Raw genomic sequence first — 26,121 nt, forward strand, 5'->3', positions numbered from 1 at the left:
GGCTACCGTTGGGGAAGCCATCAGGTAAACAAAAAGGAAAAATCCAGCCGAAAAATCCATCGGCTCCAACCCGGATCCAGCCATCCCCACCCGGATGGCCTGAACCACAATGAAATCAAGAACCACCCAGAATTTCTTTACATATGAGGAGACTCGGTCCGGACGTCCATTTCGACTCTATTCTCCAACGCCAGGAAATCAATTCATTACGACAATCAAGGACTGTTGATGAATGGTGTGCCTGCCTGAATTCGGCCTCAAGGCTAAAAATCCCTATAAAAACCCCGGACAGTTTACCCTCCTTCGTGGATTTGGGAACACCTATACCTTATGGGTATAGACCCCTGTCCACCCAGCGCTGCGCTGTTTGTTTTTATTGTGGTTTTCCCTCATTGTTTATTTTTTTATAAAAAATTGTTTTATAATAAATTGTTTTTATTTAACCCAAATCTGCCTTTGCATTTATAACAGATTGGTGCCGTGACTCGGATCGGAGAAAACTGCGGGGAATCTCGCTGCCCAGGATGGGTAACCCCCCACTGATTTTAGCGGCCTGGTGAGTTGAGAACCGCCCGTAGTTCATTCCGATATCCGAACCAAATTTAGGCGGAGGTAAAAACCACAATAAAAAGGATAAATCCGGATCGGAGAGCTCGGAAGGCACGGAGCCTTCGGAAGCCGCGGCTTACTTTGCTCGTAAAACGTCTAGTGCGCACAAGGACACCCACGCAGGAAAATAGCTGTAAGTACTGCTGGTTGAGCGGGGAGCGAATCGGTTGCGAGTGTGTGAGACGTGATCTGATCACGAAGCGAGTGCGGACTTCAAGGTCGCGTTTCCATCCTCCCGCGAGGGAATTGGCCGGCCGCGAAGGAAGCGATACAGAGTGAAAGTTTTTTTTTTTCCCTCGACACACACTCGTAAAACCTGAGACCAAAGGGTGTCTCGGGAACTGATCGCAAGGTACTTAGAGGGGAAGGGACGTCTTGTCGAGCTCGAGGCTGGTAAACCCTCTTAGTAACGGACCCAGGGAGAGGTCCAGGGAAGAATCAAAAGTACCGATTACAAGAGACCTCAGCTCAGCTCGCTGAAAGGTGAGTATCGGCAAATTTTGATTCCTAAGTACACAACGCAGAGAAACTGATATCGTCTCACGGAGAAGTCGAAGAAAGGTAAGAATATATTTGCGAAGTATGGGGCAGAAAAAGAGTAAGCTTCAAGGAAGAAGCACAGGAAAAGATTCCTCCGATCAGGGGGAGGAATCACCAGACATCCCACTGGAAAGTCCCTTGGGGTGGATGCTAAAACACTGGGAAGATTGTCCCCAGAGGAAGGGGAAATCAAAGGAAAAATTAATACATTATTGTTATGGAGGTTTGGGGAGGACAGGAGTTGAGAAGTCACCTCAATTGGCCAGTGTTAGGCACATTTGAAAAAATGGACGTGTAACAAGTTGTTCTCCTATGTGTGAGAACAAAGTCCCCTCAGATCCTGAGGAGAGGGAATACGCTAAGCTCTGGGTAAATGTCAGAGTAAGGCTATTTCCAATAAAGCAAAAAGAAAAACGTGAGTCGAGAGCTGAGTCCTGGGAACCCCTCGATCACTTACCACCCCCGTATCGAGGACCAGCGGGACCTTCCTCTGCAGATCAAGTAATGCCCACAGCACCCTTGGGCCCCCGAGAGACCAACCCACTGAGATACGTGTGTCTCAAGCGGGAGAGTCGGGGCCAGCAGCAATGCCGGCAGCCCTTCCCCTTTCCCCGCCTGTAAAACACCGTTAACCACAGCAAACCTCCTCGGAGGTTTTTTCTGCGCAAGGCTGGGGAACACCCTATCCGTCCTGCCGGTCCAGCCGCCACTACCGGGACCCTCCCATACAACGGAGGGGACTCCTCCCTTCAACCGGGTGGCGGCATAATTCCCACAATTAATAACAGGGAGGCAACACACAATCACCAATTCCCCTCCCGCAAGTAGAACCCGTTTAAGAGCAAGAATGATAGATAATGAATGAGGAGAGAGTGAAGAGGGGCACCGGTTGTTCCCTCTTAGGGAAGTACCGACGGCCCCGGGAGTGATCGGTTTTGTGAATGTCCCCCTTAACTCTAGAGATGTAAGAGCATTTAAAAAAAGAGATGGGGCGGTTGTTAGATGACCCTCTCGGAGTGGCTGAGAGGTTAGATGAATTTTTAGGGAGTAGCATTTATACCTTTGACGATCTTATGGCAATCCTGAGATCACTGTTTAATCCGGAGGAAAGGGAAATGATTAAACAAGCCGGGATCAGAGACTGGGACAGACGCAATCCACAGGGGATGCCAGGTAACCAGAAATGGCCTAGCGCAAGCCCGAGCTGGAATGCACAGACAGAGGAAGGCAGATGGAACATGATGGATTTAAGGAGCATGATTGTACAAGGTATAAGAGAAGCGGTCCCTAGGGGCCAGAATATTAGCAAAGTTTTTAGAGAGTGTCAAAGAAAAAAAGGAACCACCCACTGAATAGATCGAGAGATTACGGCGAAGTTTACAGATTTACTCTGAGACTGACCCGAACTCTCCTGTGGGGGAGGTTCTGTTAAAAAACACAATTCGTTGCTAAATCTTAGGAGGACATTAGGAGAAAATTAGAAAAGATCGAGGAGTGGCAAGATAAAAACCTCCAGGAGCTCCTAAGGGAAGCTCAAAAAAAAAAAAAAAAGTATACATGAGGAGAGAAGATGAGAAGCAGAAATTGCAGGCTAAGGTTTTAGTAACTGCAGTAAAAGAGATCCAGAAACAAGAACAGATGCAGGGTAAGTTTAAAACACTACCCGGAAAAAGTCGAGGTTCTCACTGGGCAGCCCCGGCCCCACGGAGAGAGCCCCCGGAATGCTACTACTGTAAAAAGGTAGGACACGTTCAGCGGAATTGTAAACAAAGAATAAAAGATGAGAAAATTTTTCAAGAGGATTAAGAGTGTCAGGGGCTCTTTAATTTAGAGACCAGAACATCCAAGAAACCCTTGATAAAATTAAAAGTAGGCCCCTAACGACAAGAAGTAAGTTTTTCTTGTAGATCCTGGGGCAGAGTAGAGTACCCTGCAGAAATTGCCATACGGATGTGTGGCTAGCAGAGAAAAAGTTTTTTGTAATCGGTGCAAAGGGAGACCCCTTTGAAGTACCTATAATAAAAGATGTGGAAAATAGGAATCTGAAAATAAAATTTGCTTAGGGAATTTGCTATTAGTAGAAGAAGCAGATTACAATTTACTGGGAAGGGACATGATTGTTGCTTTAAGAATTAATATCTTGATTAAAAATTCTGAATTAGTGGTGAAAATATTTAAGTTGACTCCTAGAAATGAAGAGAAAATAAACCCTAAAGTATAGCATTCAAAGAGAGAAGGGAGTTGAAACAAATAATTGATGACCTCCTAAACGGGGGTACTTTAGAGCCTTGCATGTCTCAACACAACACCCCCATCCTGGCTGTAAAAAAAAGACGGATGATAGCGTCCGATTAATCCAGGACCTACGAGCGGTAAACGCTAGGACCCGGACTAGATTCCCGGTGGTGGCCAACCCCTATACTTTACTAAATAGACTCACACCAGAAGATGTGTGGTATAGTGTGATTAATTTGAAAGATGCTTTTTAGACTTGCCCTCTGGATGAAAGGAGTAGAGATTATTTTGCATTTCAGTGGGAGGACCCAGATACAAACCGTCAGCAACAGCTAAGGTGGACGGTCCTCCCCCAGGAGTTTGTGGAGTCTCCGAACCTTTTCAGACAAGCTTTAGAACAAATGTTAACCCAATTTGCTCTTGAGGACAGGACAAAGCTTTCACAGTATGTAGATGACTTGCTAATAGCTGGACCGACTGAAGAGAGTGTGAAGAAAAGCACGATTGCCTTGTTAAACTTTCTAAGAAAGAAAAGTTTGAAAGTATCAAAATCCAAGCTGCAATTCACAGAGCCTGAAATAAAAAAAATAAAATACCTCAGACATTGGATATCTCAAGGAAAAAATTAGACCCGGAGAGGGTATAGCAGACATCCTTGCATTGCCTGCACCAAAAACAAAAAGGCAAATTAGACAAATTCTAGGGCTCTTGGATATTGCAGGCAGTGGATTGAGGGTTTCAGTGAAAAAGTGAAGTTTTTGTATGAAAGATTAAACACTGACAGGCTGAAGTAGACTGAACAGGATGAGTCTAATTTCCAGAAATTAAAAACTGTTCTTATGACTGCCCCGGTACTAACTCTACCAGATACGAATAAAGAAGTCCAGTTGTTCGTGAATGTGAGTAAACAAACAACACAGGGAGTCCTGACTCAGGAATGGGCAGACAAAGGGAAGCCTATAGGCTTCAAAGATCTTAGATCCAATCAGTCGGGGTTAGCCTACGTGTTTACCAGCAATTGTAACAGTGACTCTGTTAATAAGAGAAGCAAGGAAAATAACTTTTCCTCCCCTGGTAGTTTACACTCCCCACGATGTGAAAAACATATTGCAGCAAAAAGCAGAAAAGTGGCTGACTGATTCCAGGCTTCTAAAATATGAAGCCATCTTAATCAGCTCACCCGGTTTAGAATTGAAAACCACTGCACAAAAATCCTGCTCAGTTTCTATTCAGAAAAATTAGTACATGATTGTTCTAAAATCGTAAAGCTGCAGACCAGATAAGTTACATCAACGCAAACTGCGATTGTTTTCCATTTATACATTTTAAATGTGCTTGTTGTAAACAAATTTGAGTAACCCACTGTTAGGGAGAGTACAAACCTAAGAGACTGTGTACCAATTGTCTGACTAAAGAACAGGAGCTGACTAGCCGTTTCTTAATACTTGTCACCCGGGCGGGGTTCTTAGAACTTGACTCTCCTGAGTGGTACCTGCTTTTTCAAAAGGGGATTAGAGGTAAACTAGACTCCAAAGCAAAAACTTTAAAAATTGAGTGCCAAAAGACAGTCAAGGTACCGAGGCAGGACAGACACAATTAAGTCGTCTCGGTGGGCTGCTTTCAAGAGAAAGTACGCCATTAGGACTACAAGGACCCCTGAAGAATATCCTTGCTGCCGAGAAGATGGTAATCCCCGCCGTATATTTCTATACGGGCGAAGGGCAAGGCAGAGGGATACACCGGCTGGGGAATCCTGACTGTCCTGAGTCTAGGCCGTGTGCTTAGCCGAGAGAATGATTCCCGAAGTACCTCCGGGGAGCGTCTCCTGGAGAAGTGTGAGCAGTGTCAGACTGCCACAGATTACCAGACGAATAGTTAACTACTGTCCTCCGGAACGTTGTTTGTCTAACAACACTCAGTATAATCTTTGTGAATTAAAGGGGAAGGTCTAGTGTTACCACTCAGGGGCAAGGCTTAAGAAACGGCAGTCTAAAACTCCTATGAAAAGAAAGACTGAAACTTCCCATTTCAGGTATAGGAGAGAAGTGGGAATGATTCCCCCAATTCCAATCTGCAGTCAATGTAACAAAACGGTCTAGATAGGGGGGAAAAGACAATCCACCTTTTTGGCATATTATGCGGTTAACCCTTTATGTTACAATAAAGCGAATTTGAAAATGTGTACCATGAGAGGGAAGGTATATTGGGAAGGTAGAAATTTAAAACATGAAGAAAAGGTTTTTTTAATAATGAACCGATAATCCTTGATTTGTTAAAAAGTAGTGATGACCGGGTATGTTTGCAATTCAACCAAGTATTCTGCTTCTCCAGGGATGAGGAAGGGGTGGACCCTGAAAACAAAATAAAACAACTAACCCTAGAGTTAAAGAGGCAAGAAGCAGAAGTTCGGAAAAAGAAGCTAGAACAGGAGAGGCTTAACTCTCTTAGTGAACATTATGAGCAATTAGAAAAACAATACAGCAATTGGGGGTTGCCAAACCCCAACCAGAATCTTTTCATAGATCTAATGCAAGAAATAGCCACAGAATTAGGTCTATCTAACTGTTGGATCTGTGGCGGTTTAAAATCAGCTGAAAGATAGCCTTGGAAGGGAGAAGAACTAACCCCAGAGCAACTTCTAAAAATGAGAAGGCTCTAAAATATCAAAAACAAAACAAAGACCAGAGGGAAAAGAATTCACTGATTTAGTAAGCTATACCCCGTGTGTAAGCACACTCACGGTGAATTCGGAAAGCAAAACTAAAACCTGGCAACCTGAACCACCCACGGGCTATTGGAGTCGCTCCCGGGGGGAATAACTGTGGAATAGATGGAAAAAAGTGAACTTTGCTGGTACAAAAAATCTGGGGCCAATCCCATCCATAAGCTAATAAAATTGAAGGAATATTGGGGATGATCCGGCAAAGTTGAACAAGGGTTGGGAAGCTCTGATAGTATATATTAGATATGTGGAAAAAAGGCATACAGCGAGCTACCCAGAAAATGGAAAGGATCCTGCACACTTGGAATAACGTGCCCTTTTTTCTTTACTCTACCTAAAACAGAGAGTAAATCATTGAGCCCCTCTCTTTGAGACATTAAACAGACAAAGGAGGGAATTAAAACGGAAACTACCAATAGCGGGAGGCAACCAGAAGTAGAACGAGGAAGAATGACCTGCCAAAAAGATCATTCAATATTACGAGCCCGCTACTTAGGCAAACGATAGCAGCTGGGGGTACAGAACCCCCATTTATCTCCTCAACAGACTTATCAGATTACAAGCGGTAGTAGAGATAGTTTCTAACCACACTTCAGAAGCCCTAGAACTCCTAGCCAAACAACATTCACAAATGAGAGCTTTTGTGTACCAAAACAGACTAGCTCTCGATTATTTGCTAGCCGAGGAGGGAGGAGTGTGTGGCAGATACAACGAATCCGAGTGTTGTATGGAAATAGACGATTACGGAGAAACAATAAAAGGATTGGCTGCTGAAATTAAAAAAGTAGCTCATGTGCCAGTCCAAAAATGGAATTCAATCCTACAAGCCTCCTGGTGAGACCAGATATTCGGGCAAGGGGCTTGGTGGAAGAAGCTAGTATTTTTTCATCACTTGTTCAGTTGCCGGAATCATTTTCCTTCCCTGCTTAATTCCTTGCTTCATCAGACTAATTCACTCTGTTGTGCAAGGAATGCAGATTGCCACACTTCCAATCGATCCTGAGAAAGCACAAGGGAGACCTACTCCTCTCTCTAAACTAATGAAATTAGAAGAGGAAAAAGAAAACGAAAATGTGATTAAAGCCTTAAAGAATTTTGAAAATAAATATAACCTGGCACAAGCATATAGTGAGAATTCGTTAACGGACTGGGAAGAAAATGAATGTGAGTAAAAAAAAATTATAGTCCTCCCCTGCAGAATTGGATGAAATAACACGAATTTTTAATGTAATGAATTATTAGGCGGGGGACTGTGAGAAATGAACTTGTAAAAATTCGTAGAAATCTAAATAAATGTATATAACAATAATGATATAAAATATAAAGTACAGTATGACACACAAGCCCTTCCCAGATCTAGCCACGAATTCCCACTCAAAGGATAACGATCCTAGCCGGCGCCCATCAACAAAAAAGAATAGACAGGACACGGCCCATCAAGCTGACAGGAAAAAAAACTCAAACTGACAAGGACAGGCTCGGTGACCATCAACGGGGAAGAATAGACAGGACGCGAAACATCAAGCCAAAACGGAGAAGCTCCGACGAGATATTCATCACCGGACCTGAACACCCCGCCTTGCAGGCTACCGTTGGGGGAAGCCATCAGGTAAACAAAAGGAAAAATCCAGCCGAAATATCCATCGGCTCCAACCCGGATCCAGCCATCCCATCCGGATGGTTGGAAAAACCACTGAAATCTTTACATAAGAGCCACTCCGAATTTCTTTACGATCTATTCGACAATTCCACGGACTCTCCGATGGTCCAGCCTGGACTGGTGATTGCTCGTAGTGTAAATGAGAACCTACCAGACATTTCCTGTTTTTGGGAACACCTAAACCTATATACATATCCTCACTCCTGTCTCTGGGTTGCGTTTTTCATTTTTCACTGTATATTTGTTTTATAATAGTTTTTGTTTGTTTTTTATTTTCCTTATCATCTTTGCATTGTTTTTATTTAACCCAAATCTGCCTTTGCATTTATAACACCATCAACTGCACTTGTTTTACAGACCAACTCCATTTTTTTACCTTCATCAGTTCTTGCCACATCCACTTTTAAGCTGCAGTTTTCAGAGGACTGCACCCTATTCAAAATGCAGTTTTGCAAAGTTACATGGTACCAATCTGGTGGCAAAGATCACTGTGAACATACTCAATTTCTCCCTCTTACTCAAGGTCAAGGATAACGCCCTGAATTAGACAGACCTTTTGTCTCATTCAGCACAGCTGGTCTCATATCCTCACTCATATCCTCAGTGCACTCAGTAACTCACTGTTTCTCGCTCCCCACCCCCAGAATACTCCTTTTAAAAAAGAAAATCCCTAGTGCAGAATAATATCCACACAGGCATTATCAGGTCTACAACAAAGCCTATGGAAACACTTCACTTGCCAATATCATACAGGTAGACAAACCTCAAGGAGGCAAAGTATCTTAACACTTAAAAACTGAGACCTTAATATCTTCCTTCAGGCTCCTCCATTAGGATTTTAAAAGTGGGAACCAAGAGGGTTCCAGAGAATTAGCAGGGCTTCCTACAGTGAGAAAGCAGGGGATCTGCATAAATCCAGCCTTGTATGCCAGGTAAGCAATCAGGCTGCAAATGACAGATGCAGAACTATTTTATAGAGAGAGCTGCTGTCTCTGAAAAGGAAGCCAAAAGGGCTACTACACCTTGTTAGCAAACAAAACTTCTGCCTTAGCTGAACTTGGGCTGCTGTGGATTCACTACCCAGATGCTATCTTTCATATCTGGAAGATAATACTGAATTCTGAGATTTTTTTTCCCCAAAGGCTCTAACTCTGAGGCTAATGGTCATGAATTGCTGGAGGGGAGAGGGAAAAACATGCCAAAAACACACATTTCTAAGACTTCTATAAAAGAAAGCACATTATCTAAGCTCAGTTAAAAATTTCACATAGCCCTTTGGATATTTACCCTCTTCCTCTTAGTACTTCAGGAAATTGGGTGAGAGGTTATGAAGGTTGATTTCTAAATTCAATAGGTGTATTACTGCCATTACAAAGAACTATGTAAACACATGAATCTGAAAGAGAAATATGGTGTAATTATGTTCTGCACCAGTGTTACACCAGTGAACTCTCAGCAGAACTATGTGTGCATGTGGCCCAGGGTACTGCCCCTCTGACACCACGGGTTATGTGTAAGGTTCTGGGAGAAGCAAACCAGAACAAAAACAGATGAGCATGACAGTAATTAAACACATTTCATTATTGCAGATCATTTCTCAGACCATTCTCTCCTCTGCATATTCAACTTAAAATGTAACGAGAGAATTAAAACCTATCTGTATTTTAGAAAGGGTGTTTCACAGGGATTTAACTAAAAAAAAAAAAGTGTTTTCCTAACTTTTTCAAGAATAATGAGCTCAGCTCATGGTTTCTGAACCCATCCGTTCATTTGAAATCATGGGATTTGCACTAAAAAACTGCTTGTTCATTTATAGACACCCACTCCTATATAAAACTCCCAATTTCTATGTATCAGAGCTTCAGGAAAAAAAACACATTGGAAACAAGAATATTGAAAGTCTAAAGTCATGTGGCAAACAACTCCTAAGTGACTCAAGTTCACTGATTTTTTTAAAGAAATGTGTGACATTTGACTACTTAGAGTTAATACAGTCTTGAGTCTTGCATCCCAAAATAAAGCAAGCTGCTGCTTGGGTTTTTTTTAAATACTGAGTATTTTCAAATACTGCAATCTAACCAACAGATTAAGTCTTATGTTTAAGCTAAAAAGAGCAGTTTAAAAATTAAATGCATTCAGCTGAACAGCTTTATATTTCATTTAATATGAGCAACATTTTGTAGCATTCTCCTGCATGCCTGAACAATCATGTTGCCAGTGTGAAAGGAAGAGATGCAGGAAAGGCCTCACCACAGCAAGAACAGTGCTTAGCAAAATCATCTTTCGTTCATGTGCACTTATTAGGTGAAACTTGAAATAATGTGTGTGGAGTAAATTCACAGACATATCACTTTATTACATGCTCATGCTAGGGGCCAAGCTGAATAATTTTTGTTAAGTATTTAGCTACTGGCTGGCCAGTTAATTTTACAGTCAAATTTTGTACAGTCTATTTAGTTTCTCCCATTTTTAAATAACTGCAACCTCCTGGGGAAATTCTCTACTAGACCATCTGCTCATTTCCTACAAATCCTCCTTTCAGACCTTACACAAATTTCTAAGCTGCCAATCAGAACTTCTTTGATGTCTGGGTGAACAAAACCCTGACTATTCTGAATTAAAACCTGCAGTACAAAGAGATTAGTTATCCCCTGGTCAGTAAAATAACAGCAGCAAAGCAGGTCATTTCTCTGCAGCACACCTCAAGTGGCAGATACACTCTTAGTGAATGAGCACTTCTGGTCCTTCCCTGGCCACAGGACAGTCACAAGCCAGGGGCAATTCACCTCACATTTTCAGCCTGTATTTCTCTCTGGAGTTTCTCAGCCTCCAGGCAACTTGTTTGCTCTCATCTCAGTTGCCTGGGAACAGCTGATGGATGTATCCCAGGTCTAAGCTCAAAGGAGGGTTGAGGGAAGGAAGAACCAACTGGAACGGCAAAATATGGGGAAAGATGGCACGAGGAGATGTTAAACACCAGGCAGTGTTTCCTGTCCGTGCATTCCCACAATCATGCTTGAGCAAGCACTGCTCTGCTCTCCTCTGGCTTGTGAAATGCTGCAGACTGTGCAGATCCAATGATACACCAGACTTTTTCCAAACAAACAAGGCTGAAGGGAGTTTCAGCAATCAGGAACACTCTGAACTAGCGGACTTTGACCCGGCAGATGCTTCCCCCGGTGCATGTGGATTTCACGGCAGGAAAAAGTAGTGAAGATTTTATAGCCCTTTTAAATTAAATTAGCGCCAGTCTCCAAACTGTACCAAGTGTTAACAATTTCTACATAAGCCACTCTCCTAACCCATGCTTCTATGGAAAAGGCAGAAAGACAGCAGTATCTGTCGGTAGGAGCTGACTTCTGTTGATGCCTCTGTCTAACTCAAATACTGCAAGAGCCAATTCACAATGCTGCAAAGCAATTAAGAGATGCTCACCCAAGTACTGTGGGTGTTACTGATGCAACTATTAAATAAGAGCAGGTTGTAATAGTAGGACCTGAAGAATGGTTCAAAAAAGCATTAAAAGACTGACTACAGAAACCAAAACAAAACTCACCAACAACCCAAATCCTCAAAAAACAATTTAGACTATCAAAAACTGGATGGTTGAACATTAAATAAAATGGTCAAGCAAGTAGGGGCATATGGAGCTCAGTAATGCTTTTATTTCCCCTCACATCTACATTTTTGGCTCTTTGTTTTGCTTTTTGGCCTCATAAAATAGAACTGAGTTCAGACCAGTGCACTGCACGCAAGTTCTCCCCAACACATTGCACAGGCAGGAACTAGTTAAGTCACTTTAATAAACATTTAAGAAATCTAGGAGAAAAAAGTAAAAACCAGAACTTTGCTATAAAGAGGAAGTGTATGAGCTTCCTCAAATTTTCTCAAAAAAACCCTCCAAAACAACAATGAAAAAAAACCTCAAACACCCACCCAATAAACCTCACCCCAAAAAACAACCTGTCAGATTCAAAAATCACAACAGCTAAAACCTACCCAAATATGCAAGAATAATTCACCAGAAGGAATACAATAGGCATAGGGTCAAGGCTCTGCATTAAACACCCCCAAAAATTCTGGTTATAAATCAGAACATCAGACTTAGTTATTTCTGTCCTAATGACTGCACTGAAAACCAGAAGGGCTATAAAACTAGTTGGTCTCATCTGCCTTCCTTCACTCTGCAATCCAGAGACTTGGGTGTCCCTCAGGTTTACTACAGGTAGGCAGAGAGAAGTCAGTGTTAAAAAAGGACTTCAACAATGTACTTCTTGTGTTCCAGCTTGGTACCCCTCCATCATTCTTGGGACAGATGGCATGGGAGCACCAGAGCCTGCCCCTGAGTTCCTGGTGGGATATGTGTGAGCAGTGAGACCATGGGGAACATCTTCTTGAAGAGGATAAACCATGAGGGTACATTTCAGAGTGGGGAGAGGAAAGATACCTAGTTTTACTGGATGAGGTGCTGAGGGATGGCACTTTTAAATTAGCTCCTTTAAATGAGCAGTTGTAGAGAGAGATAGAGAGAGGTCAAAGAGAAGCCTTTAAGGAATTGCTGGGCTATAGTAGTTATTATTTATCTTCTAGATGTTCACAAGCGGGCTTGTTTTACAAAGGTATGACTGAAACTAACCAAGCTGCTAAAATATTTAGACCTAGGTATCAGAATTCTTGAAAGCAAATATTTGGATCTGGAGATCTAGCACAATCCATCCATGTCCCTGATCGCTCCTGGGGGCAGCGTGAGGACTCCTGGCAGTTTGGAAGCAGAACAGCAGGGCTGGACAGAGGCTAAAACTGGGAATGCCTTCAGGAGATAAGCAGTTGCCACCAATCATACTCAGCATGGGACTGGCTGGACAGGGGGCAGTTCCAAAGGCTCATGAATCTAGGAACAACAGCAGTGCTCTATGTTGTATCTGCATTCTAGAAGAAACAAGAGGTTTATAGATGATAAGAGGAAAACCCCAGGATTAAACAGATGTATCGTGAACATGATACAGCTGGAACTGAAGCTCTGAGGGGACAGCACAGCACAGATATACAGGTTGTCTCTATCTGCCCACATGCATTCATGGGAAAGACTCAGTTTCCCATGGAAAGTGCAAGCTCCTATACACTTCAGTCAGTTCATCCTAGTAACCATTAAAATGCATCTTTCAGAATGGCATTCCTTATTCGGGCTCCAAAACACACAGAACAAACACTGCAAATTAAACTCTCTGGGCACATTACCCACTCCTGAAATTCTCCCCACTAACTCTTGCAGGCAAAACATCCCTTACAGCAGCTGTGCTCAGGATGTGACTGGGAGGAAGTGCTGCCTTACTGCAGTCATGCTCACCCCATCTGTTGGGTGGGGCTTTTTTGCCGGTCTGTTGTCTCCTATTAATATTTTCCTAATGATCTGTTTTAGCTCGGTAGAACTCCCACCTTTACTATGTTTGATATAGTGGAGTGTTTCCTTCTATTTCTCTTCTCAAATGTTTCCATCTAAAAATGGAACAAATGATACTGATATAAAACATGTTCATTGATGAAGATCTGACTGATGACAGATTTGATGTTGGCTTTATCAAATGAAGACATCCTTGCTGTTTCCACAAGATTGGTGCTAAACCAGGCATCAGTCAATATGTTCAATAATAATATGGAAATTAATTAAAAAAAAAAAACCAGGAAAACTCTCTGCCAGTTATATTTACAGGTGACACAAAGCCTAGCAGCCTGACGAGGCTTACAGACTCTTCACAGATAAAGAGCATGTGAAAATTATTTGGGGAAAAAACCCCACAGTACTAAAACTGCCTTTTATTTTCACCAAAGTGACACAAGCTGTGATTGCAAATTATGTGGGTTTCAGCTTATAAAGCAGAAGTACAGTAGAGGATTAGATGTAGAAAGCTGTAGACAAGTGGAAATGACAACCTGAATGGGGTTTGAGGACAGGATCAATGCCATTCACCCTCACATTAGAGCTAGCAGAGTTTTCAGTTTTCCCTCTGAACTGCCAAGGCAGAATTGGAGAACTGAGGGAAGACTAAAACTGGAAAGCCACTGAAATCCTACCAGCAAAAAAAGCACAGCTTGCCTTTTAATTAATACATTTGCTTTTCCAGTGTCCCAACTTTATTTTCAAACAGGACAAAGAGAGGCCCCAAAACAATATCTTTCCATCCCTCATTCCCTCTGCTCCATTTACAATGCCCAAGGAAACACCTTATTGGGTGAGATTCCGGAATTTTATCTGAAAGTTTTTAGATAAAGTGAATTACCTCACTTGTTTTCAACACAGAGATCCAAAAGCACAATTTAAAAGCCTGTTTCAATTAGAAAGAGTTGCTAGCAACTAGCAGGCAAAGCCATGGTTGCTGTGCACTGTGATGGTGGCTGGCATGGAAACAAATTACAGACTAGACAGAAGCTTTAGCCTTCATCTTCAAATCAAGGCTGGAAGCTAAAGTGCCACTTCCAAATACCGTGAGTTACAAGTTCAATATACAGGAGTAGCTACGTGTGACATAACACAGGTAATTCCAAGTCAGATGTGGCCACGCCTCCTGGCCTTCAGTGTCACAAACTTCAAAGGAATCTTTAAAATAAAAAAGCCATTTTCAACCACATTGATGGGAAAGGGTTTTGGGGGTGGAATATGTTACTTTTATGTTGACTCCAGCTATGAATTAGGACAATCAGCCCTTTATTACCAGTGTCTTAAAATTACATTTATATATAAATATATATATATACACATACAGGTAAGTATGTTCTGGTTTACATATTTAAAAGATACAAAAGAGGTGTTTTTTCAAAAAACTTTAATCTGTACTCTACCATGCCTGCTCCCCTTCTGCATGAACTTCATCATTCTGCAGCGATACAGATTTTTTGTTTGCTAATTTGGAGCACTTATAAGCCAAATAGTCAAGTTTTTCATACTAAACACAGAAGAGAACCAACTCAGTCCTATTCCCAGCTGTAAGAGAGAAGGTATCTTTTCTTAGATTAAGCACAAATTAGCACTGGCAGTACCCAGTGGTCCTAATTTCCTATGTTCCCATGAAGTACCCTAGTGGTTCCCTTATCACAGCTTAAAACAGCTATGGTTTAAAGTTTACAGGTACAGATTGCACAGAAGCAATCATTAACAAATGCAGCTGTGCTTCATTTCTCCCAAATATCCCAGCTGTGGAGCAGGAAAACAGAAACCCCTCTATTTAGGAGTCACTGCCACAAATCTGCGTGTGGATGTTTCAGTAACTCCAGTGTCTGTGGAGTACCTGAAGCTTGTTAGCAGCCAAAGAGGACATCACATTCCAGTACTTCGTGCAGAACAAAGTTGCTTAACTGTTGTTAAGCTAACCAGCTCAGAGAAATTAAGATGCAAAAATTAGCAAATGTTTCACTTCATTGCATACAAGGCTACCTTGCAATCTCTACCCAAATAACATGCTGAGTATCAGTACACATACCTAAGAATACTGGAGGGAAACCAAGCCCAAACAACTCTTTGGTATTTTCTTGGATCAATCAAAAGTTTTCACTTATTATGCATAAAAAAACTGAAACAAGAAAGCATCACACAAACCACTGGCTGAGATAAACACATATTGTTTCAACCTGAACAACCCATTAATCACCTCTTCTTGCATCTACTGCTTGGGAATATTACTAGAAATAGGCAGGCAGATGATTGCCAGGAGAAACTTTACAACTGACATGGGGTGTGTGCATCTAGTCACAGCTGGCTAAAACACATCTGATTTTGCAATTTTCCATTCAGCAAAAGCTATCTATGTGTTCATTACAAGGCTGCTACTTCACCACTTTACAGGAAAAATAAGGCATTTGATTAGGTGATATTCAAAAACACCAAGACTAAAACTCTTTTAGACTTTTATAAGACCTTTCTCAGGCTCATCTCTCTAAATTCTAGGAAAAGGATAATCTCATAATTCTTTTAAGAATTTGATGCCAATCTATAATTATCACATGAGATACTACATACAGTGCACTTAACTAATGAACACACTAGAGAGTGAATTTGACTGGAGAGTTAGAAAAAAACCCTGATTTGACTTTTTTAGATAAAAATAGCTATACATACTTCTATGTCTGTGAGACCTACAGCAGTGATTTTCCAAGGTGTAAGTACCAAAGAGTAGGAAATACAATTTTCCTTCAAGGCAGTGAGGCACATTGGAAATCTGTGACTCCAAATCCAGCTTTGATATAGACCTCGGAAGGTTACACAAAAAATTTAGATGTACACTCCATTTCATTACTTAGAGGTCTCTGAAAAACCTAAGCATAAGATGCAAACTTATGACTAAAAATGTTCTAATGTTAAAAATACACCAAAAGTTGCTTCCACACTCGTAGAACACGAGTATATGAAATATCTGTGCTAAACACACCCACTTCCAGTTATCCTGACAAATGCACAAGGTGTGTGCAAAGCAGTTGGTGACACAGCCCCAGATTCCTGCCTCCAGGAACACCAGAAACGCTGAACCCTTAAAGAACATGGTGGAAACATGCAGCGCTCACTTAGCACAGGAGTGAAGTCAAATGCTGCAGAATCAAGGACAACCCTCTCCCTGATAGTAACAGCTACCTCTAAGTCTAGGGGCACAAGGAATCAGATGAGGTCTACATTCAAGCAAATGAAAAAATTATAAACAGGCCATTTTATTCTTTTCATCAACATCGAAGTAGTGCTTATCTACAGGAAGAGAGGACTGGGTTGTAAATAAACTTAAGCCTTGACAAACACGTGATTCCGCTCCTTCCTTTGTTGACTGCTAAATTATTAAATTCTGAATTTCAACCACTGACTTCACAGAATATACATATAGGCTTGCTCAGTAATAAAACTATGCTTTGACTTGTGGCTGACATGTGAAAATCTCCATAAGAAATTTCCTAAAACAGGACCTATGTTGTGTGCCAGAGAGAAACATGTTTAACAGCAGATGAGAGACCATCACTTCTGGGACCAAGAGAAGCTAAATGAATCCCAAAGGTGGATTTTGTTTCTAGGTGTGAGGACTATTGACTCAGAAGGCTGTACTCCTAAGAGCTTAGATTTCAGCAAAGCAGGGAGGAGCAATTTCTGAACAACTCCCCCTGCCCCTGTCAAGAATTATTCATACATGGCATAAAGCCAAGTAGAATTAGCTAAATTCAAGGTGTAAATCTAAGCCTATATATAATTTTGCTGAAGTTTTAAATGTAAACCACTGGGGTGCAGGGTTTAAGGGGAATCAGCAGTTTAAAACCAGACACAGTTCTAGAACTCCTTGAGGGTCAAGTACATTAAGGGTACTACACCATGCCTCCCTGGCAGAATTGTTAGTCCTCATTCTTCTCTCAAAACAACCCAAAACAAAACACCCTAAAAAACAACCCCAAACCCAGCCTACTTTATTTCAGCAGGCAAAGGAACACATCTGTCTGAAAGATCAAATCAACAAAGTCATTCATAATGCATCAATGCACGAGGCAAAACATCCTACAGGCGGAAAAAAACCTGTACTTCTGGCGTGTCTCATTTACAGAAATTACCTTTAATAAACAATGAACTTTAAAAATCAGTTTGCATGAATCTGATAGCCTCTCTTGAAAGAAATAGTATAGCCAATGAATGATAAAAATCATTGCATGCTACAACCAAGTCTTGCCTAATGTCTTTGTGGATTTGTGATGATTTCAGCAACACAGGTATTTATATGCATATATACACCACCGTGGGATCATGACTGACACACATGTCTCATTACAAGGCAAACAAGCATGCTTCTGCCAGGGAAGAAAAAAAGTATAAACTCCAAAGTCATGAGCTCACGTCCAGGGCTCCCTTTATGGAAACTTGTTGCACATTAACATACACCAGAAACATTAACAGACCATACACCACCAAAGCATAGATGACTACCATATAATTAAACAGCATCAGCACTTCTTTTAGAGTACAGTATTTTTTTAAGAATAATTCTTAGCTTATTTAAGTGAGCTGCTAATAAAAGCCAGACAGATTTTGTTAATATTGGAGAGGTGGTTTAAAATTCAGGTTAATGCAACAGCTAGAGAGAGTAATCATTAACTCTAAGTTTCTGGTCTTGAGACATCAAAGAAAGGAGTTCACATGCAATAAGCAAAGTCAAAACAGAGATTGTAAACAAATGAGTGATTATAAGCAAACTGCAAAATCTGAAACTGCTGAAGTGACTTCTCTGAAGAATCACTACCTAAAACTCTGCTGCTGTATCAAGTGCTGTTAGTTTTCAAAAAGTTTGCCAAATTTTTCAAAGAGTTTTTTCCTCTTTTCCCTCAAAACCCTTTCAGAAACCACTTCCCACACTTTGCCTTTTGTAATTCATCCCCACTCAGCAGCCATCTGCTCCTTTCCTCACACACATGCTGTACACACTCCAAAACAAACACAATGAAGAATCAAACAGCGTGATCTGACTTTTTTGTTAGGACTCCTCAAGCAGGAGCAGCTCCCTCCCAACCCATTCCCTCCCTCCCACTTCCTGCCTCCTCTCTTCTCCCTTCACTGGGGCTTGCTGGGAAGCAGCATGTGCTAGCTTCTAGGAGTAAGGCATGAGAGGACCAGCTTCTCATCCTGCACTCAAACATAGTAAGAGCAAAAGAAATTAATGAAAGTCACAACATTTTGCACATTCACCACAACCGATATCGAGCAATGCTCATCTTCAGGAGGAAGACCCCTCTGCTTTCCACATACCCCATGCCCACCATGTTGTGCAGCAGAGCTTTGGGCCATCAGCACAAGTGTCTGCAGACTGGGACTGTGGCAAAGCAGACATCTCAAAGGACCTAGTGACAAAGGCTTCCAGCTGCTCAGCTTTTATGCATACACCTGAAGTCCTTAATGCTTGTCAGCAGTGCCAGTCCTCTTTCACAGAGGGAAGTCAGCATAGCACAAGAACCCAAAGGATTTGCCCAATACCATCTAGCAGGGTGACAAGACAAAAACAAATCCCAAATTACAGACCTGGCTAAATTCAGGCCTGGCTACACTCTGTGTGCTCCTTGACAGTTTTTCAGGTACCACATCAAAGGCAAGGTAAGTCATGTTCTTGCCAGGAACACATGGGACACTAGAAGAAAGCGCTTGAGCTGGCAAGGGGCAGGAAGAGTGGAAAGTGTAACTTCTTCTGAGAAATGCTTTATGATCCATTAAAAACACACCAAGTAAAAAACAGTATCTGAATTGTCAGGAAAGGTCTTCACAATTCCTACCTACTTCTGAGCCTATGCCTACAAGAAGCACAGCAGGAGAAGTACATTCTGCTTTTCACAGAAGAGATAAAGAATACTCAGACAAAAATCCTCCCGTAGTTAGCTGGTTTTTATACAAAGCAAACTTCAGAAGGGAAAAATGCCAGGCCCCGTATTAATATATGACATAGCTACACAGAAACACACAAATCGCAGTACAAACAAACAAACAAAAAAAAAAAAAGGTAAAATTCTCAAAGGATTTAGAGCCTGTCTGCTTAATGAATGATTTAGTTTAATGGGCAACCAAAACTAAACACACACACACAGCCTCACAAAGCCTGAGTATTTGGACCAGATTCAGCTACTCAGAGTCCTCATTCAGCACTCAATGGATAAAGTCACAGAGCACTTCTGTACCTTATAAGTGTCACTCTAGATTCAACAACAAAGCAAACACCTTTACCTTTACTGATCTATGACTATAATCTTTTGCAAATGCATCAGCTGCTTTTTTTTCCCCCGCAAGTCCTGCCTTTCCAGTAGGACGTGCCTTATTTGAATCAACAGGCCATAGTGCCTTTCCTGTTACAGGATGCAGGAGATCATTACAAAGGCAGAAGAATTTCATGAAGATGCATGACAATGTGCTTCTCTCATTATAATTTCATCCATTCAGATGACAGGTTTGAGAAGTAGCTGGAGATGTCAGGGACAATCACAGCATCACAGCATCTCTGCTGAGCATGTAGCAGCTAGTAATACTACACAGCACTTAGAAAACAAGAGAAGTGAGCAGAAGGGAGTTTCAGCTGATCAACTGGAATCAGCAAGTTTAAATGTGACTAGAACATTGATCTGCATCTGTGATAAATGCTGTGTGATCTTCGCTAACAAGTCAGTATTGATTCCCAGGTTGAGGCTGTTGAGAAGAAACAGTACTGTGCCCAACAATGACTTGCACCACCACCATCTCATTATCTCTCAATCACTGATCCCACCCACCCCTGATCTGCTTACGAGATCTGCAGAGCTCACAGCACAGGAGGCCATGGCTGGTGCACATTTTTAGTAGGGCAGTGAAAAGCTAGTGCTGAGGGAGCTTCACTCACTGCAGTAACACTAACAACTTGTAGTAGATGTCAGTTTCAGCAAGGAAGGCAGAAAGCGCTCAAAAAGACAATGCTATGACATAACAAACCCAGAACAACACCTCAATCACATGCCAGAATAATTTCCTTGTTTCCATTCAGGTGCTGAGAGCTGTTTGTTTTTGCATGCATGAGGAATCACTGCTGCCAGCACGCTGCCCACCAAACAGGGGAAGGGGGGTTGTAGATTCTCACACACAATAGAGTGACTCTCCCTTAAATAGGTATGCATGAAGCTATTCCTAGTGAGGGGTATGTAAGAAGGTAATGATGGTTATTAATAGCCCTTAAAGCTATCAGTTCATCTGAGTTAAATGCAAGAGTAGTAATCCCTTTATGACCTTCCGTATTTTACTGGGGAAACTGACAAAGTTTCATGAAATACTGCTGCTAACCTCAGATTTCAACTATTTTAAATGTTGAAAATGGCATTAACCTGAATCTACTAGGCCCTGCTATGTAGATATATCACTGAGGACATAGACCAGCAATGTCAGGCAAAAGCCTTTCCTCTTAACAGTTGTTCAAATTCAATAGGATTTTTGTCACAGTCTTCCATAGGTACTGAGTCTACAATTTAATCTGCCATGAAGCATGCCCAGGTATTATACACCACTCAATATGAGAAACTGGATTGTAATGATAAAGGTGGAAATTATTTCTTGCTGTTCTTCCCTTAGTCACAAATCAGTAGTCCAGAAAACTTCCTCTTGTAGCAAGAAAAACTAAAATAAAACCAAGTCTTACTAAAATAAAACCAAGCACAAAATACAAGAGATACATCTTGACCAGAAGCATAGAAGAGAAGAAATAGTGAGAGATCTGTACTGTTCAGATTGAGAATCCTTTCTCTGCAGCTCTACTACAAATGTGGATAACTAACCACATCCATAATCACAAAAGATAGCAGGATATAAAGCATGTTCTGAGGAATAAGAAAAACACTGATTTTTCAGAGACTGGTGGAAGTTCTCCCTATAGGCAGCTTGGTCCTTCATTTGCTGCTGCTGTGCTTCTTGAGCCTTTCCTCCAAAGGACTTCTTAGAATGCAGGATATAGATACCAACAAGCCAAGGTCCGGCATGAAATAGCATCAATGAAAGCAAAACAAATTTTCATCTACTACATGACACTCTACATTTATTCACCTTGGCTTTAGCCACAGCTTGTTAATAAACAGTGGAGATATGTACATGAGATGTACATATGTACATTGCTCAATCTATCAAGTGCATGCCTGCAAATGCACTTGGTCTAAGAAGCACGGTACTACAAAGTAAGCCTACATATTTATCTGTGAAACAGTACTGTTGGTTTTGATTGTGGTTTGTGGTTTGATTTTTTTCAGATTGTCGAGTGGTTTTGTACAACTCAAAATATTTTAAGACCACAGTGTACACATTTGTTCGAGGTGCTTACAGTTCCTGCACAGATGAAGTAAGAAATTTACTATGCTTATTACATAATAAAGGTAAGGTAGGAAAATCATGGCACTTGAATCAAACTGTGAAACGTTGCACATTTTTCTCAAAAACTATTTTATGTTTTTGCAGACATAAGAACCGTGTCTAGGCCAACCACAATAAATAACTGTGACCTATGTTGTCTAATGGGAACTTATGCAACTGAAATTGAAAGTATTTACATTTTCAAGAAGTTACACTGACTTTGTACTGAAACACCTTCTTTCTCAGTTTTACCTAGCATCAATCTCTTGTACAGTAGGTATTACCTAGGGCACAACAACTCCCTGCAACTGCGCAGATTTTCCCAACGTGGGATCATGTTCAGCTGCACTGCTGCTCTTTAGCCTGGAGTTGCTAGCTCAACACAAAACAGGCATTTTGAAACTAAAATCTGATTTAAAATACGGCAAGGATAATCTAGAAAATATTTTTCTCTTGCATCCCATCTCTCCTTTACTATATTCTTTAAATATGATCAAAATTCAGTCTTGCCCAGTGGGTCTTGACTGCATCCAAGAGTTAACAGGGACTCTGACTATAAAGTATCCTTGAACATCCTAACTATGCAATACAAAGGCTCATGTGGACAGGAGCAGCTATGGTGTCAGTACAGCTGACAGCTCAGCTAGAGCTCCAGCTGTTCCAGTTGTAGTTTTGGCAGAATGCAGGACACCTGGGGATGAATGAATACACTGATGGAGAGAGGAAGGACAAGACTTGGGAAACACAAAGTATTTCCAAGTTAGCCCAATCTATTGCTTGTATGGTCCCACTTCCTCTTCAACACTGTACATATTTAAACAAGTATTCTGTCCTGTTTCTAATGTGCTAAGGCTTGAAAATATAACAGCAATCCAGCAAGAGGAACAATAATCAACATTTCAACTAGTTATCATGAAGGAACACAGGGGATATTTGTTAACACCAAAGTCGCTGTGTTGGAAATGAAAAACATGTTTAGAAGGAGAGTCAGAACTCTCACTTCTGGGCCCATTGCAAGGTTAGAGACACGAGTTGTTCTGACCTGCCTCCAAATCTCCACTGCCCCAGAGCAGGGTAGTAAATTCACAGCACTGCCCTGCATTTGACAAAGGAGCTGTTTCACTCTCAGCATATACAGTTACCATATGGGAGAGCAAAGGGAGGAAACAGCAGAGCCCTCTTACCTGGGGAGCTGCCCAGGCATTAACTCTATGTACCAGGTGGGAAGTGACAGATTCCAGCAGACTCCTGAGACAAGGTGCTTTATGGATTTAGAACATCTCCTCTGTGATAGTAACTTCCTGCCTAGTTCTGGCAAGCAAAGACAGTAGTATGCCAGCCTAATGAACTACTGGTTTAAGAATCTAAGGGGCTAGAATCCATTTTAAGATGTTATTAAGGAAAAGATTCAAAAAAGCCAATAGTAGGATGATTTATTTCTCCTGGTGACTTTGATAGGTGCAATCTGGACAGATATCAGGTGAGATGGGTAGTCAGGGCAAATTATCCCAACACATCAGAAATTACTCTTTTACCCTACTCAAAGTTAGTGTTGGTGAATTCTTTCTAGTCCCTTATATATATAAGCTACACCCTATCTGTAATCAGCATCACTAAGTCTCCTCAGAGTTAACCACTACTGAGCAGTCCACAAAGCAAGCCCTACAGCTGTACTATAATGTTCTTCTAGCTGTACTAGAACGTTCTCCTGACGTCATTTCATATTAAAGCTAAAAAACCACTAAGAGGTTTCTGTGGAACTGACAGATAATAAAAGATCAATGCAGTACAGTGTACACTAAACCATGATGCACATTAAGGTTTTTGGGCTGGACCAGATGCAGCCCAGATAAATAAGGTTGACATGTGAAGACTAGACAGTCTAGTCTTCTTCATGTGCTATTACAAACTGTTAAGTAGTGTATTGATTGGATTTTACTGGACTTATAATCAGTAGATACTGCAGATATTTTTGCATTAGCAGCACAGCAAGACCTCAGATTGATTCCACTCACACACATCCTCCCAAATTAAGAATACAAATCATATTCCACAAAACAGTGCAGTATGAATACATATGGGTGTCTATAGCCTTCCTTGTCTAGTGACTTTGAAATACAACACAGCTACAAGATCAAGGGAAAACAGGATGCATGGCTACATATAGGGGCTCATATTCCATATAATTTTTCTTTAAATACACCTGTAACAGCTTCAACAAAAGTGGTATTAGAGCCACCATCCAAATCCCAATCTGCCTTGAATTCTTATGCAAAATAGATGGCTGTATCTTGCATTTTGCAGAAGTTACTCAAAAGCAATCGCTAGAATTTTGCAGCTAGCTGCTTTAAAATAGCAAACACAAGAATAAGAAGATAATCTGGTAGCATTTGTCCTCCCTAAAAGCAGCAGTAATGCAAGGAGGTGGGGCTTTGGAAAAGAATCAGGTCTGATTTGGTAACTCCTATAATTTATAACTTCCTGTGAAAATTAAGCATATCTGACAGTACCTGTTCCTCTTTTTCTTTGGTCTTGCTCCTGGAGACTCTGGAAGAGGTAACATCCTGAGCTGGAATGACAGAGATTTGATGCAGTGGCATGTTCATCACACCGCCTTGTTTGGTCCTATCATCTACAGGAAGGAGGCTTGAATGCAGTGCTCATTCCGTGCCATTGTAAGGCCTTGCAACTAAAAAATAAAAATATTAGATGACGTTAAAGTAGCTTGAAATGCAATAACTTTTAAACCAAAGCTATGCCATCCACTGCACCAAGACATATGCCTTATTTTCTCTGGATTTTGGTGCACTTGCTGGGTGAGAAGAGACACAGAAATTTGAAAGAATTTTAACCAGAAAGGTCAGAGCCTGAATAAAGCAAAATGAAAAAATAAATTCTCCATCAGTTCTGAAAGCATTCTGAGAGCAGAGCTAGAGGGCAGGGATATGCTTGAGTTTGCTTGGATAGGGAGAAGGAGGAAGAACAGCTCTCCAAGCTGAGTGTGCTACCTGGAGGTGCAGAGAACAAAGCCCATACTGGTAAGTTTCCTAAACTGCCATCCCCCCATACCTGACTGAATTGCCTCAGCAGTCATCCTAAAATAATGTGAATGCTGTAGCTTTGACAAAAAACAGTCAATTGGCTCTTGTCATTCATATAATCCTGTACCACTGTCAGTTGAAAGATATATCACATGAGCTGTTCCTTTCCTAAGACTATTAGAGATTAATATAATCAAAATCCCTCACTAGGGATTGTGAATTCACTGGATGGACTACACACACTTTATCCTTCTTTTACTAATATAACAGGGAAGCATTACACACAGGAAAGATAGTGATAGACATAAATTACCCAAAATTGGCAATGCTAAACCCAAAGGCAGGCATAATTAACATACCTTTTATTAGATTAGTGAAGTTACATTAAATAAAAAAGTTTTTGAAGCATGTAATATCACAGAGTGTTTATCTGGAATGTAACTTGCCACAAATGAGACACAATCAATTGTGTTTAAAGAACAGATTAAAAGGGAATTAACACAGCAGGGACTATATTAAACAGGTCAACAGAATGATGCACTATTCTTCTGTTTCCATATCATACCAACATTTTTTTAAGTTGGTTTTGAATCTGAAAAAGCAGAAAACAGAGATTAGATAAATGCCCTATATATTATGTTGTTTAATAATTTGGAAGTAGTATAGCTTAGCACTTAGTGAATACCCTTAATTTATACTGCACACATTTTTTACTTAACATTTAATTGGAAGTTTTGAAGATAGAACCAGACCATTCAGCATCTTTTGTGGAATCAAAAACCTAGAAAGCTCGGCCTATTTCCACTAGACTCCACAGGATTACTGAAGTTGTGTAAAATGAAAACAGAATCAACTATTTTGACTGGTTTAGATTCAAAAATAGGAAAAAAACCCTGTAAGTTCCAAGGCACTTTATATGGAGAATATAAAGTTCACTATCCTCTTGTCATTGAGGGGGAAGAATTATCAAAGGTTGTAGAGCAAATCATGAACAAAACCAAAAATGTATGCAAGGCCTGCTGCATCCCAATCACACACTCCATCTGCTGTGTGATGCTGTGTGAGCACCCAGCCAAGTTCAAGAGCTTTACTGACACGTGGGCAGGATTTCTATTACTCCCAGAGAGGCCAAGACAGAGCATCATAAAGCACGCAGGAGAGCTTCACAGGCAACACCTCCGTACCTTTCAGGCATCACTTACTTTAAAAGTAAAATATATCAGTATGCATAAACTAGCAACAAAGACACTTCCCTACTGAAGGACAAATGGAAACATGAGATTTACTAGCATTATTGAATCCCAGCGTAAAGAGAAAATACAGAACCTCCTCAGATCCTCCCCACACCTGCTTATTTACATCCTCTAAAAGAGCCAAGCCAGAGAGACTATAAACATGGGCTGAGATAGGATTATCAAACCACAATCAACAAGGCAGGAAGGGAAGGCATTTTCCCAAGAAA

General features: G+C 41.1%; 1 protein-coding gene across 6 annotated transcripts in view; it reads right to left on the reverse strand.

The window, feature by feature from the left end:
* Nucleotides 1–26,121, reverse strand: part of MARCHF8 (membrane associated ring-CH-type finger 8) — a 97,855-nt gene that overhangs the window by 51,835 nt on the left and 19,899 nt on the right. For all 6 annotated transcript variants that reach the window (XM_088060062.1, XM_005520571.3, XM_014250249.2 and 3 more), the window contains exon 2: nt 24,129–24,307. In XM_088060062.1, the coding sequence (XP_087916188.1) occupies nt 24,129–24,224 (96 nt within the window). In that variant the 5' untranslated portion in view covers nt 24,225–24,307. The remainder of the gene's footprint in view (nt 1–24,128; nt 24,308–26,121) is intronic.

The sequence above is a fragment of the Pseudopodoces humilis genome, chromosome 9 (genome assembly GCF_049639895.1).
Source record: "Pseudopodoces humilis isolate 2021_Gansu_Grassland_sample_001 chromosome 9, ASM4963989v1, whole genome shotgun sequence".
Lineage (NCBI taxonomy): Eukaryota > Metazoa > Chordata > Aves > Passeriformes > Paridae > Pseudopodoces > Pseudopodoces humilis.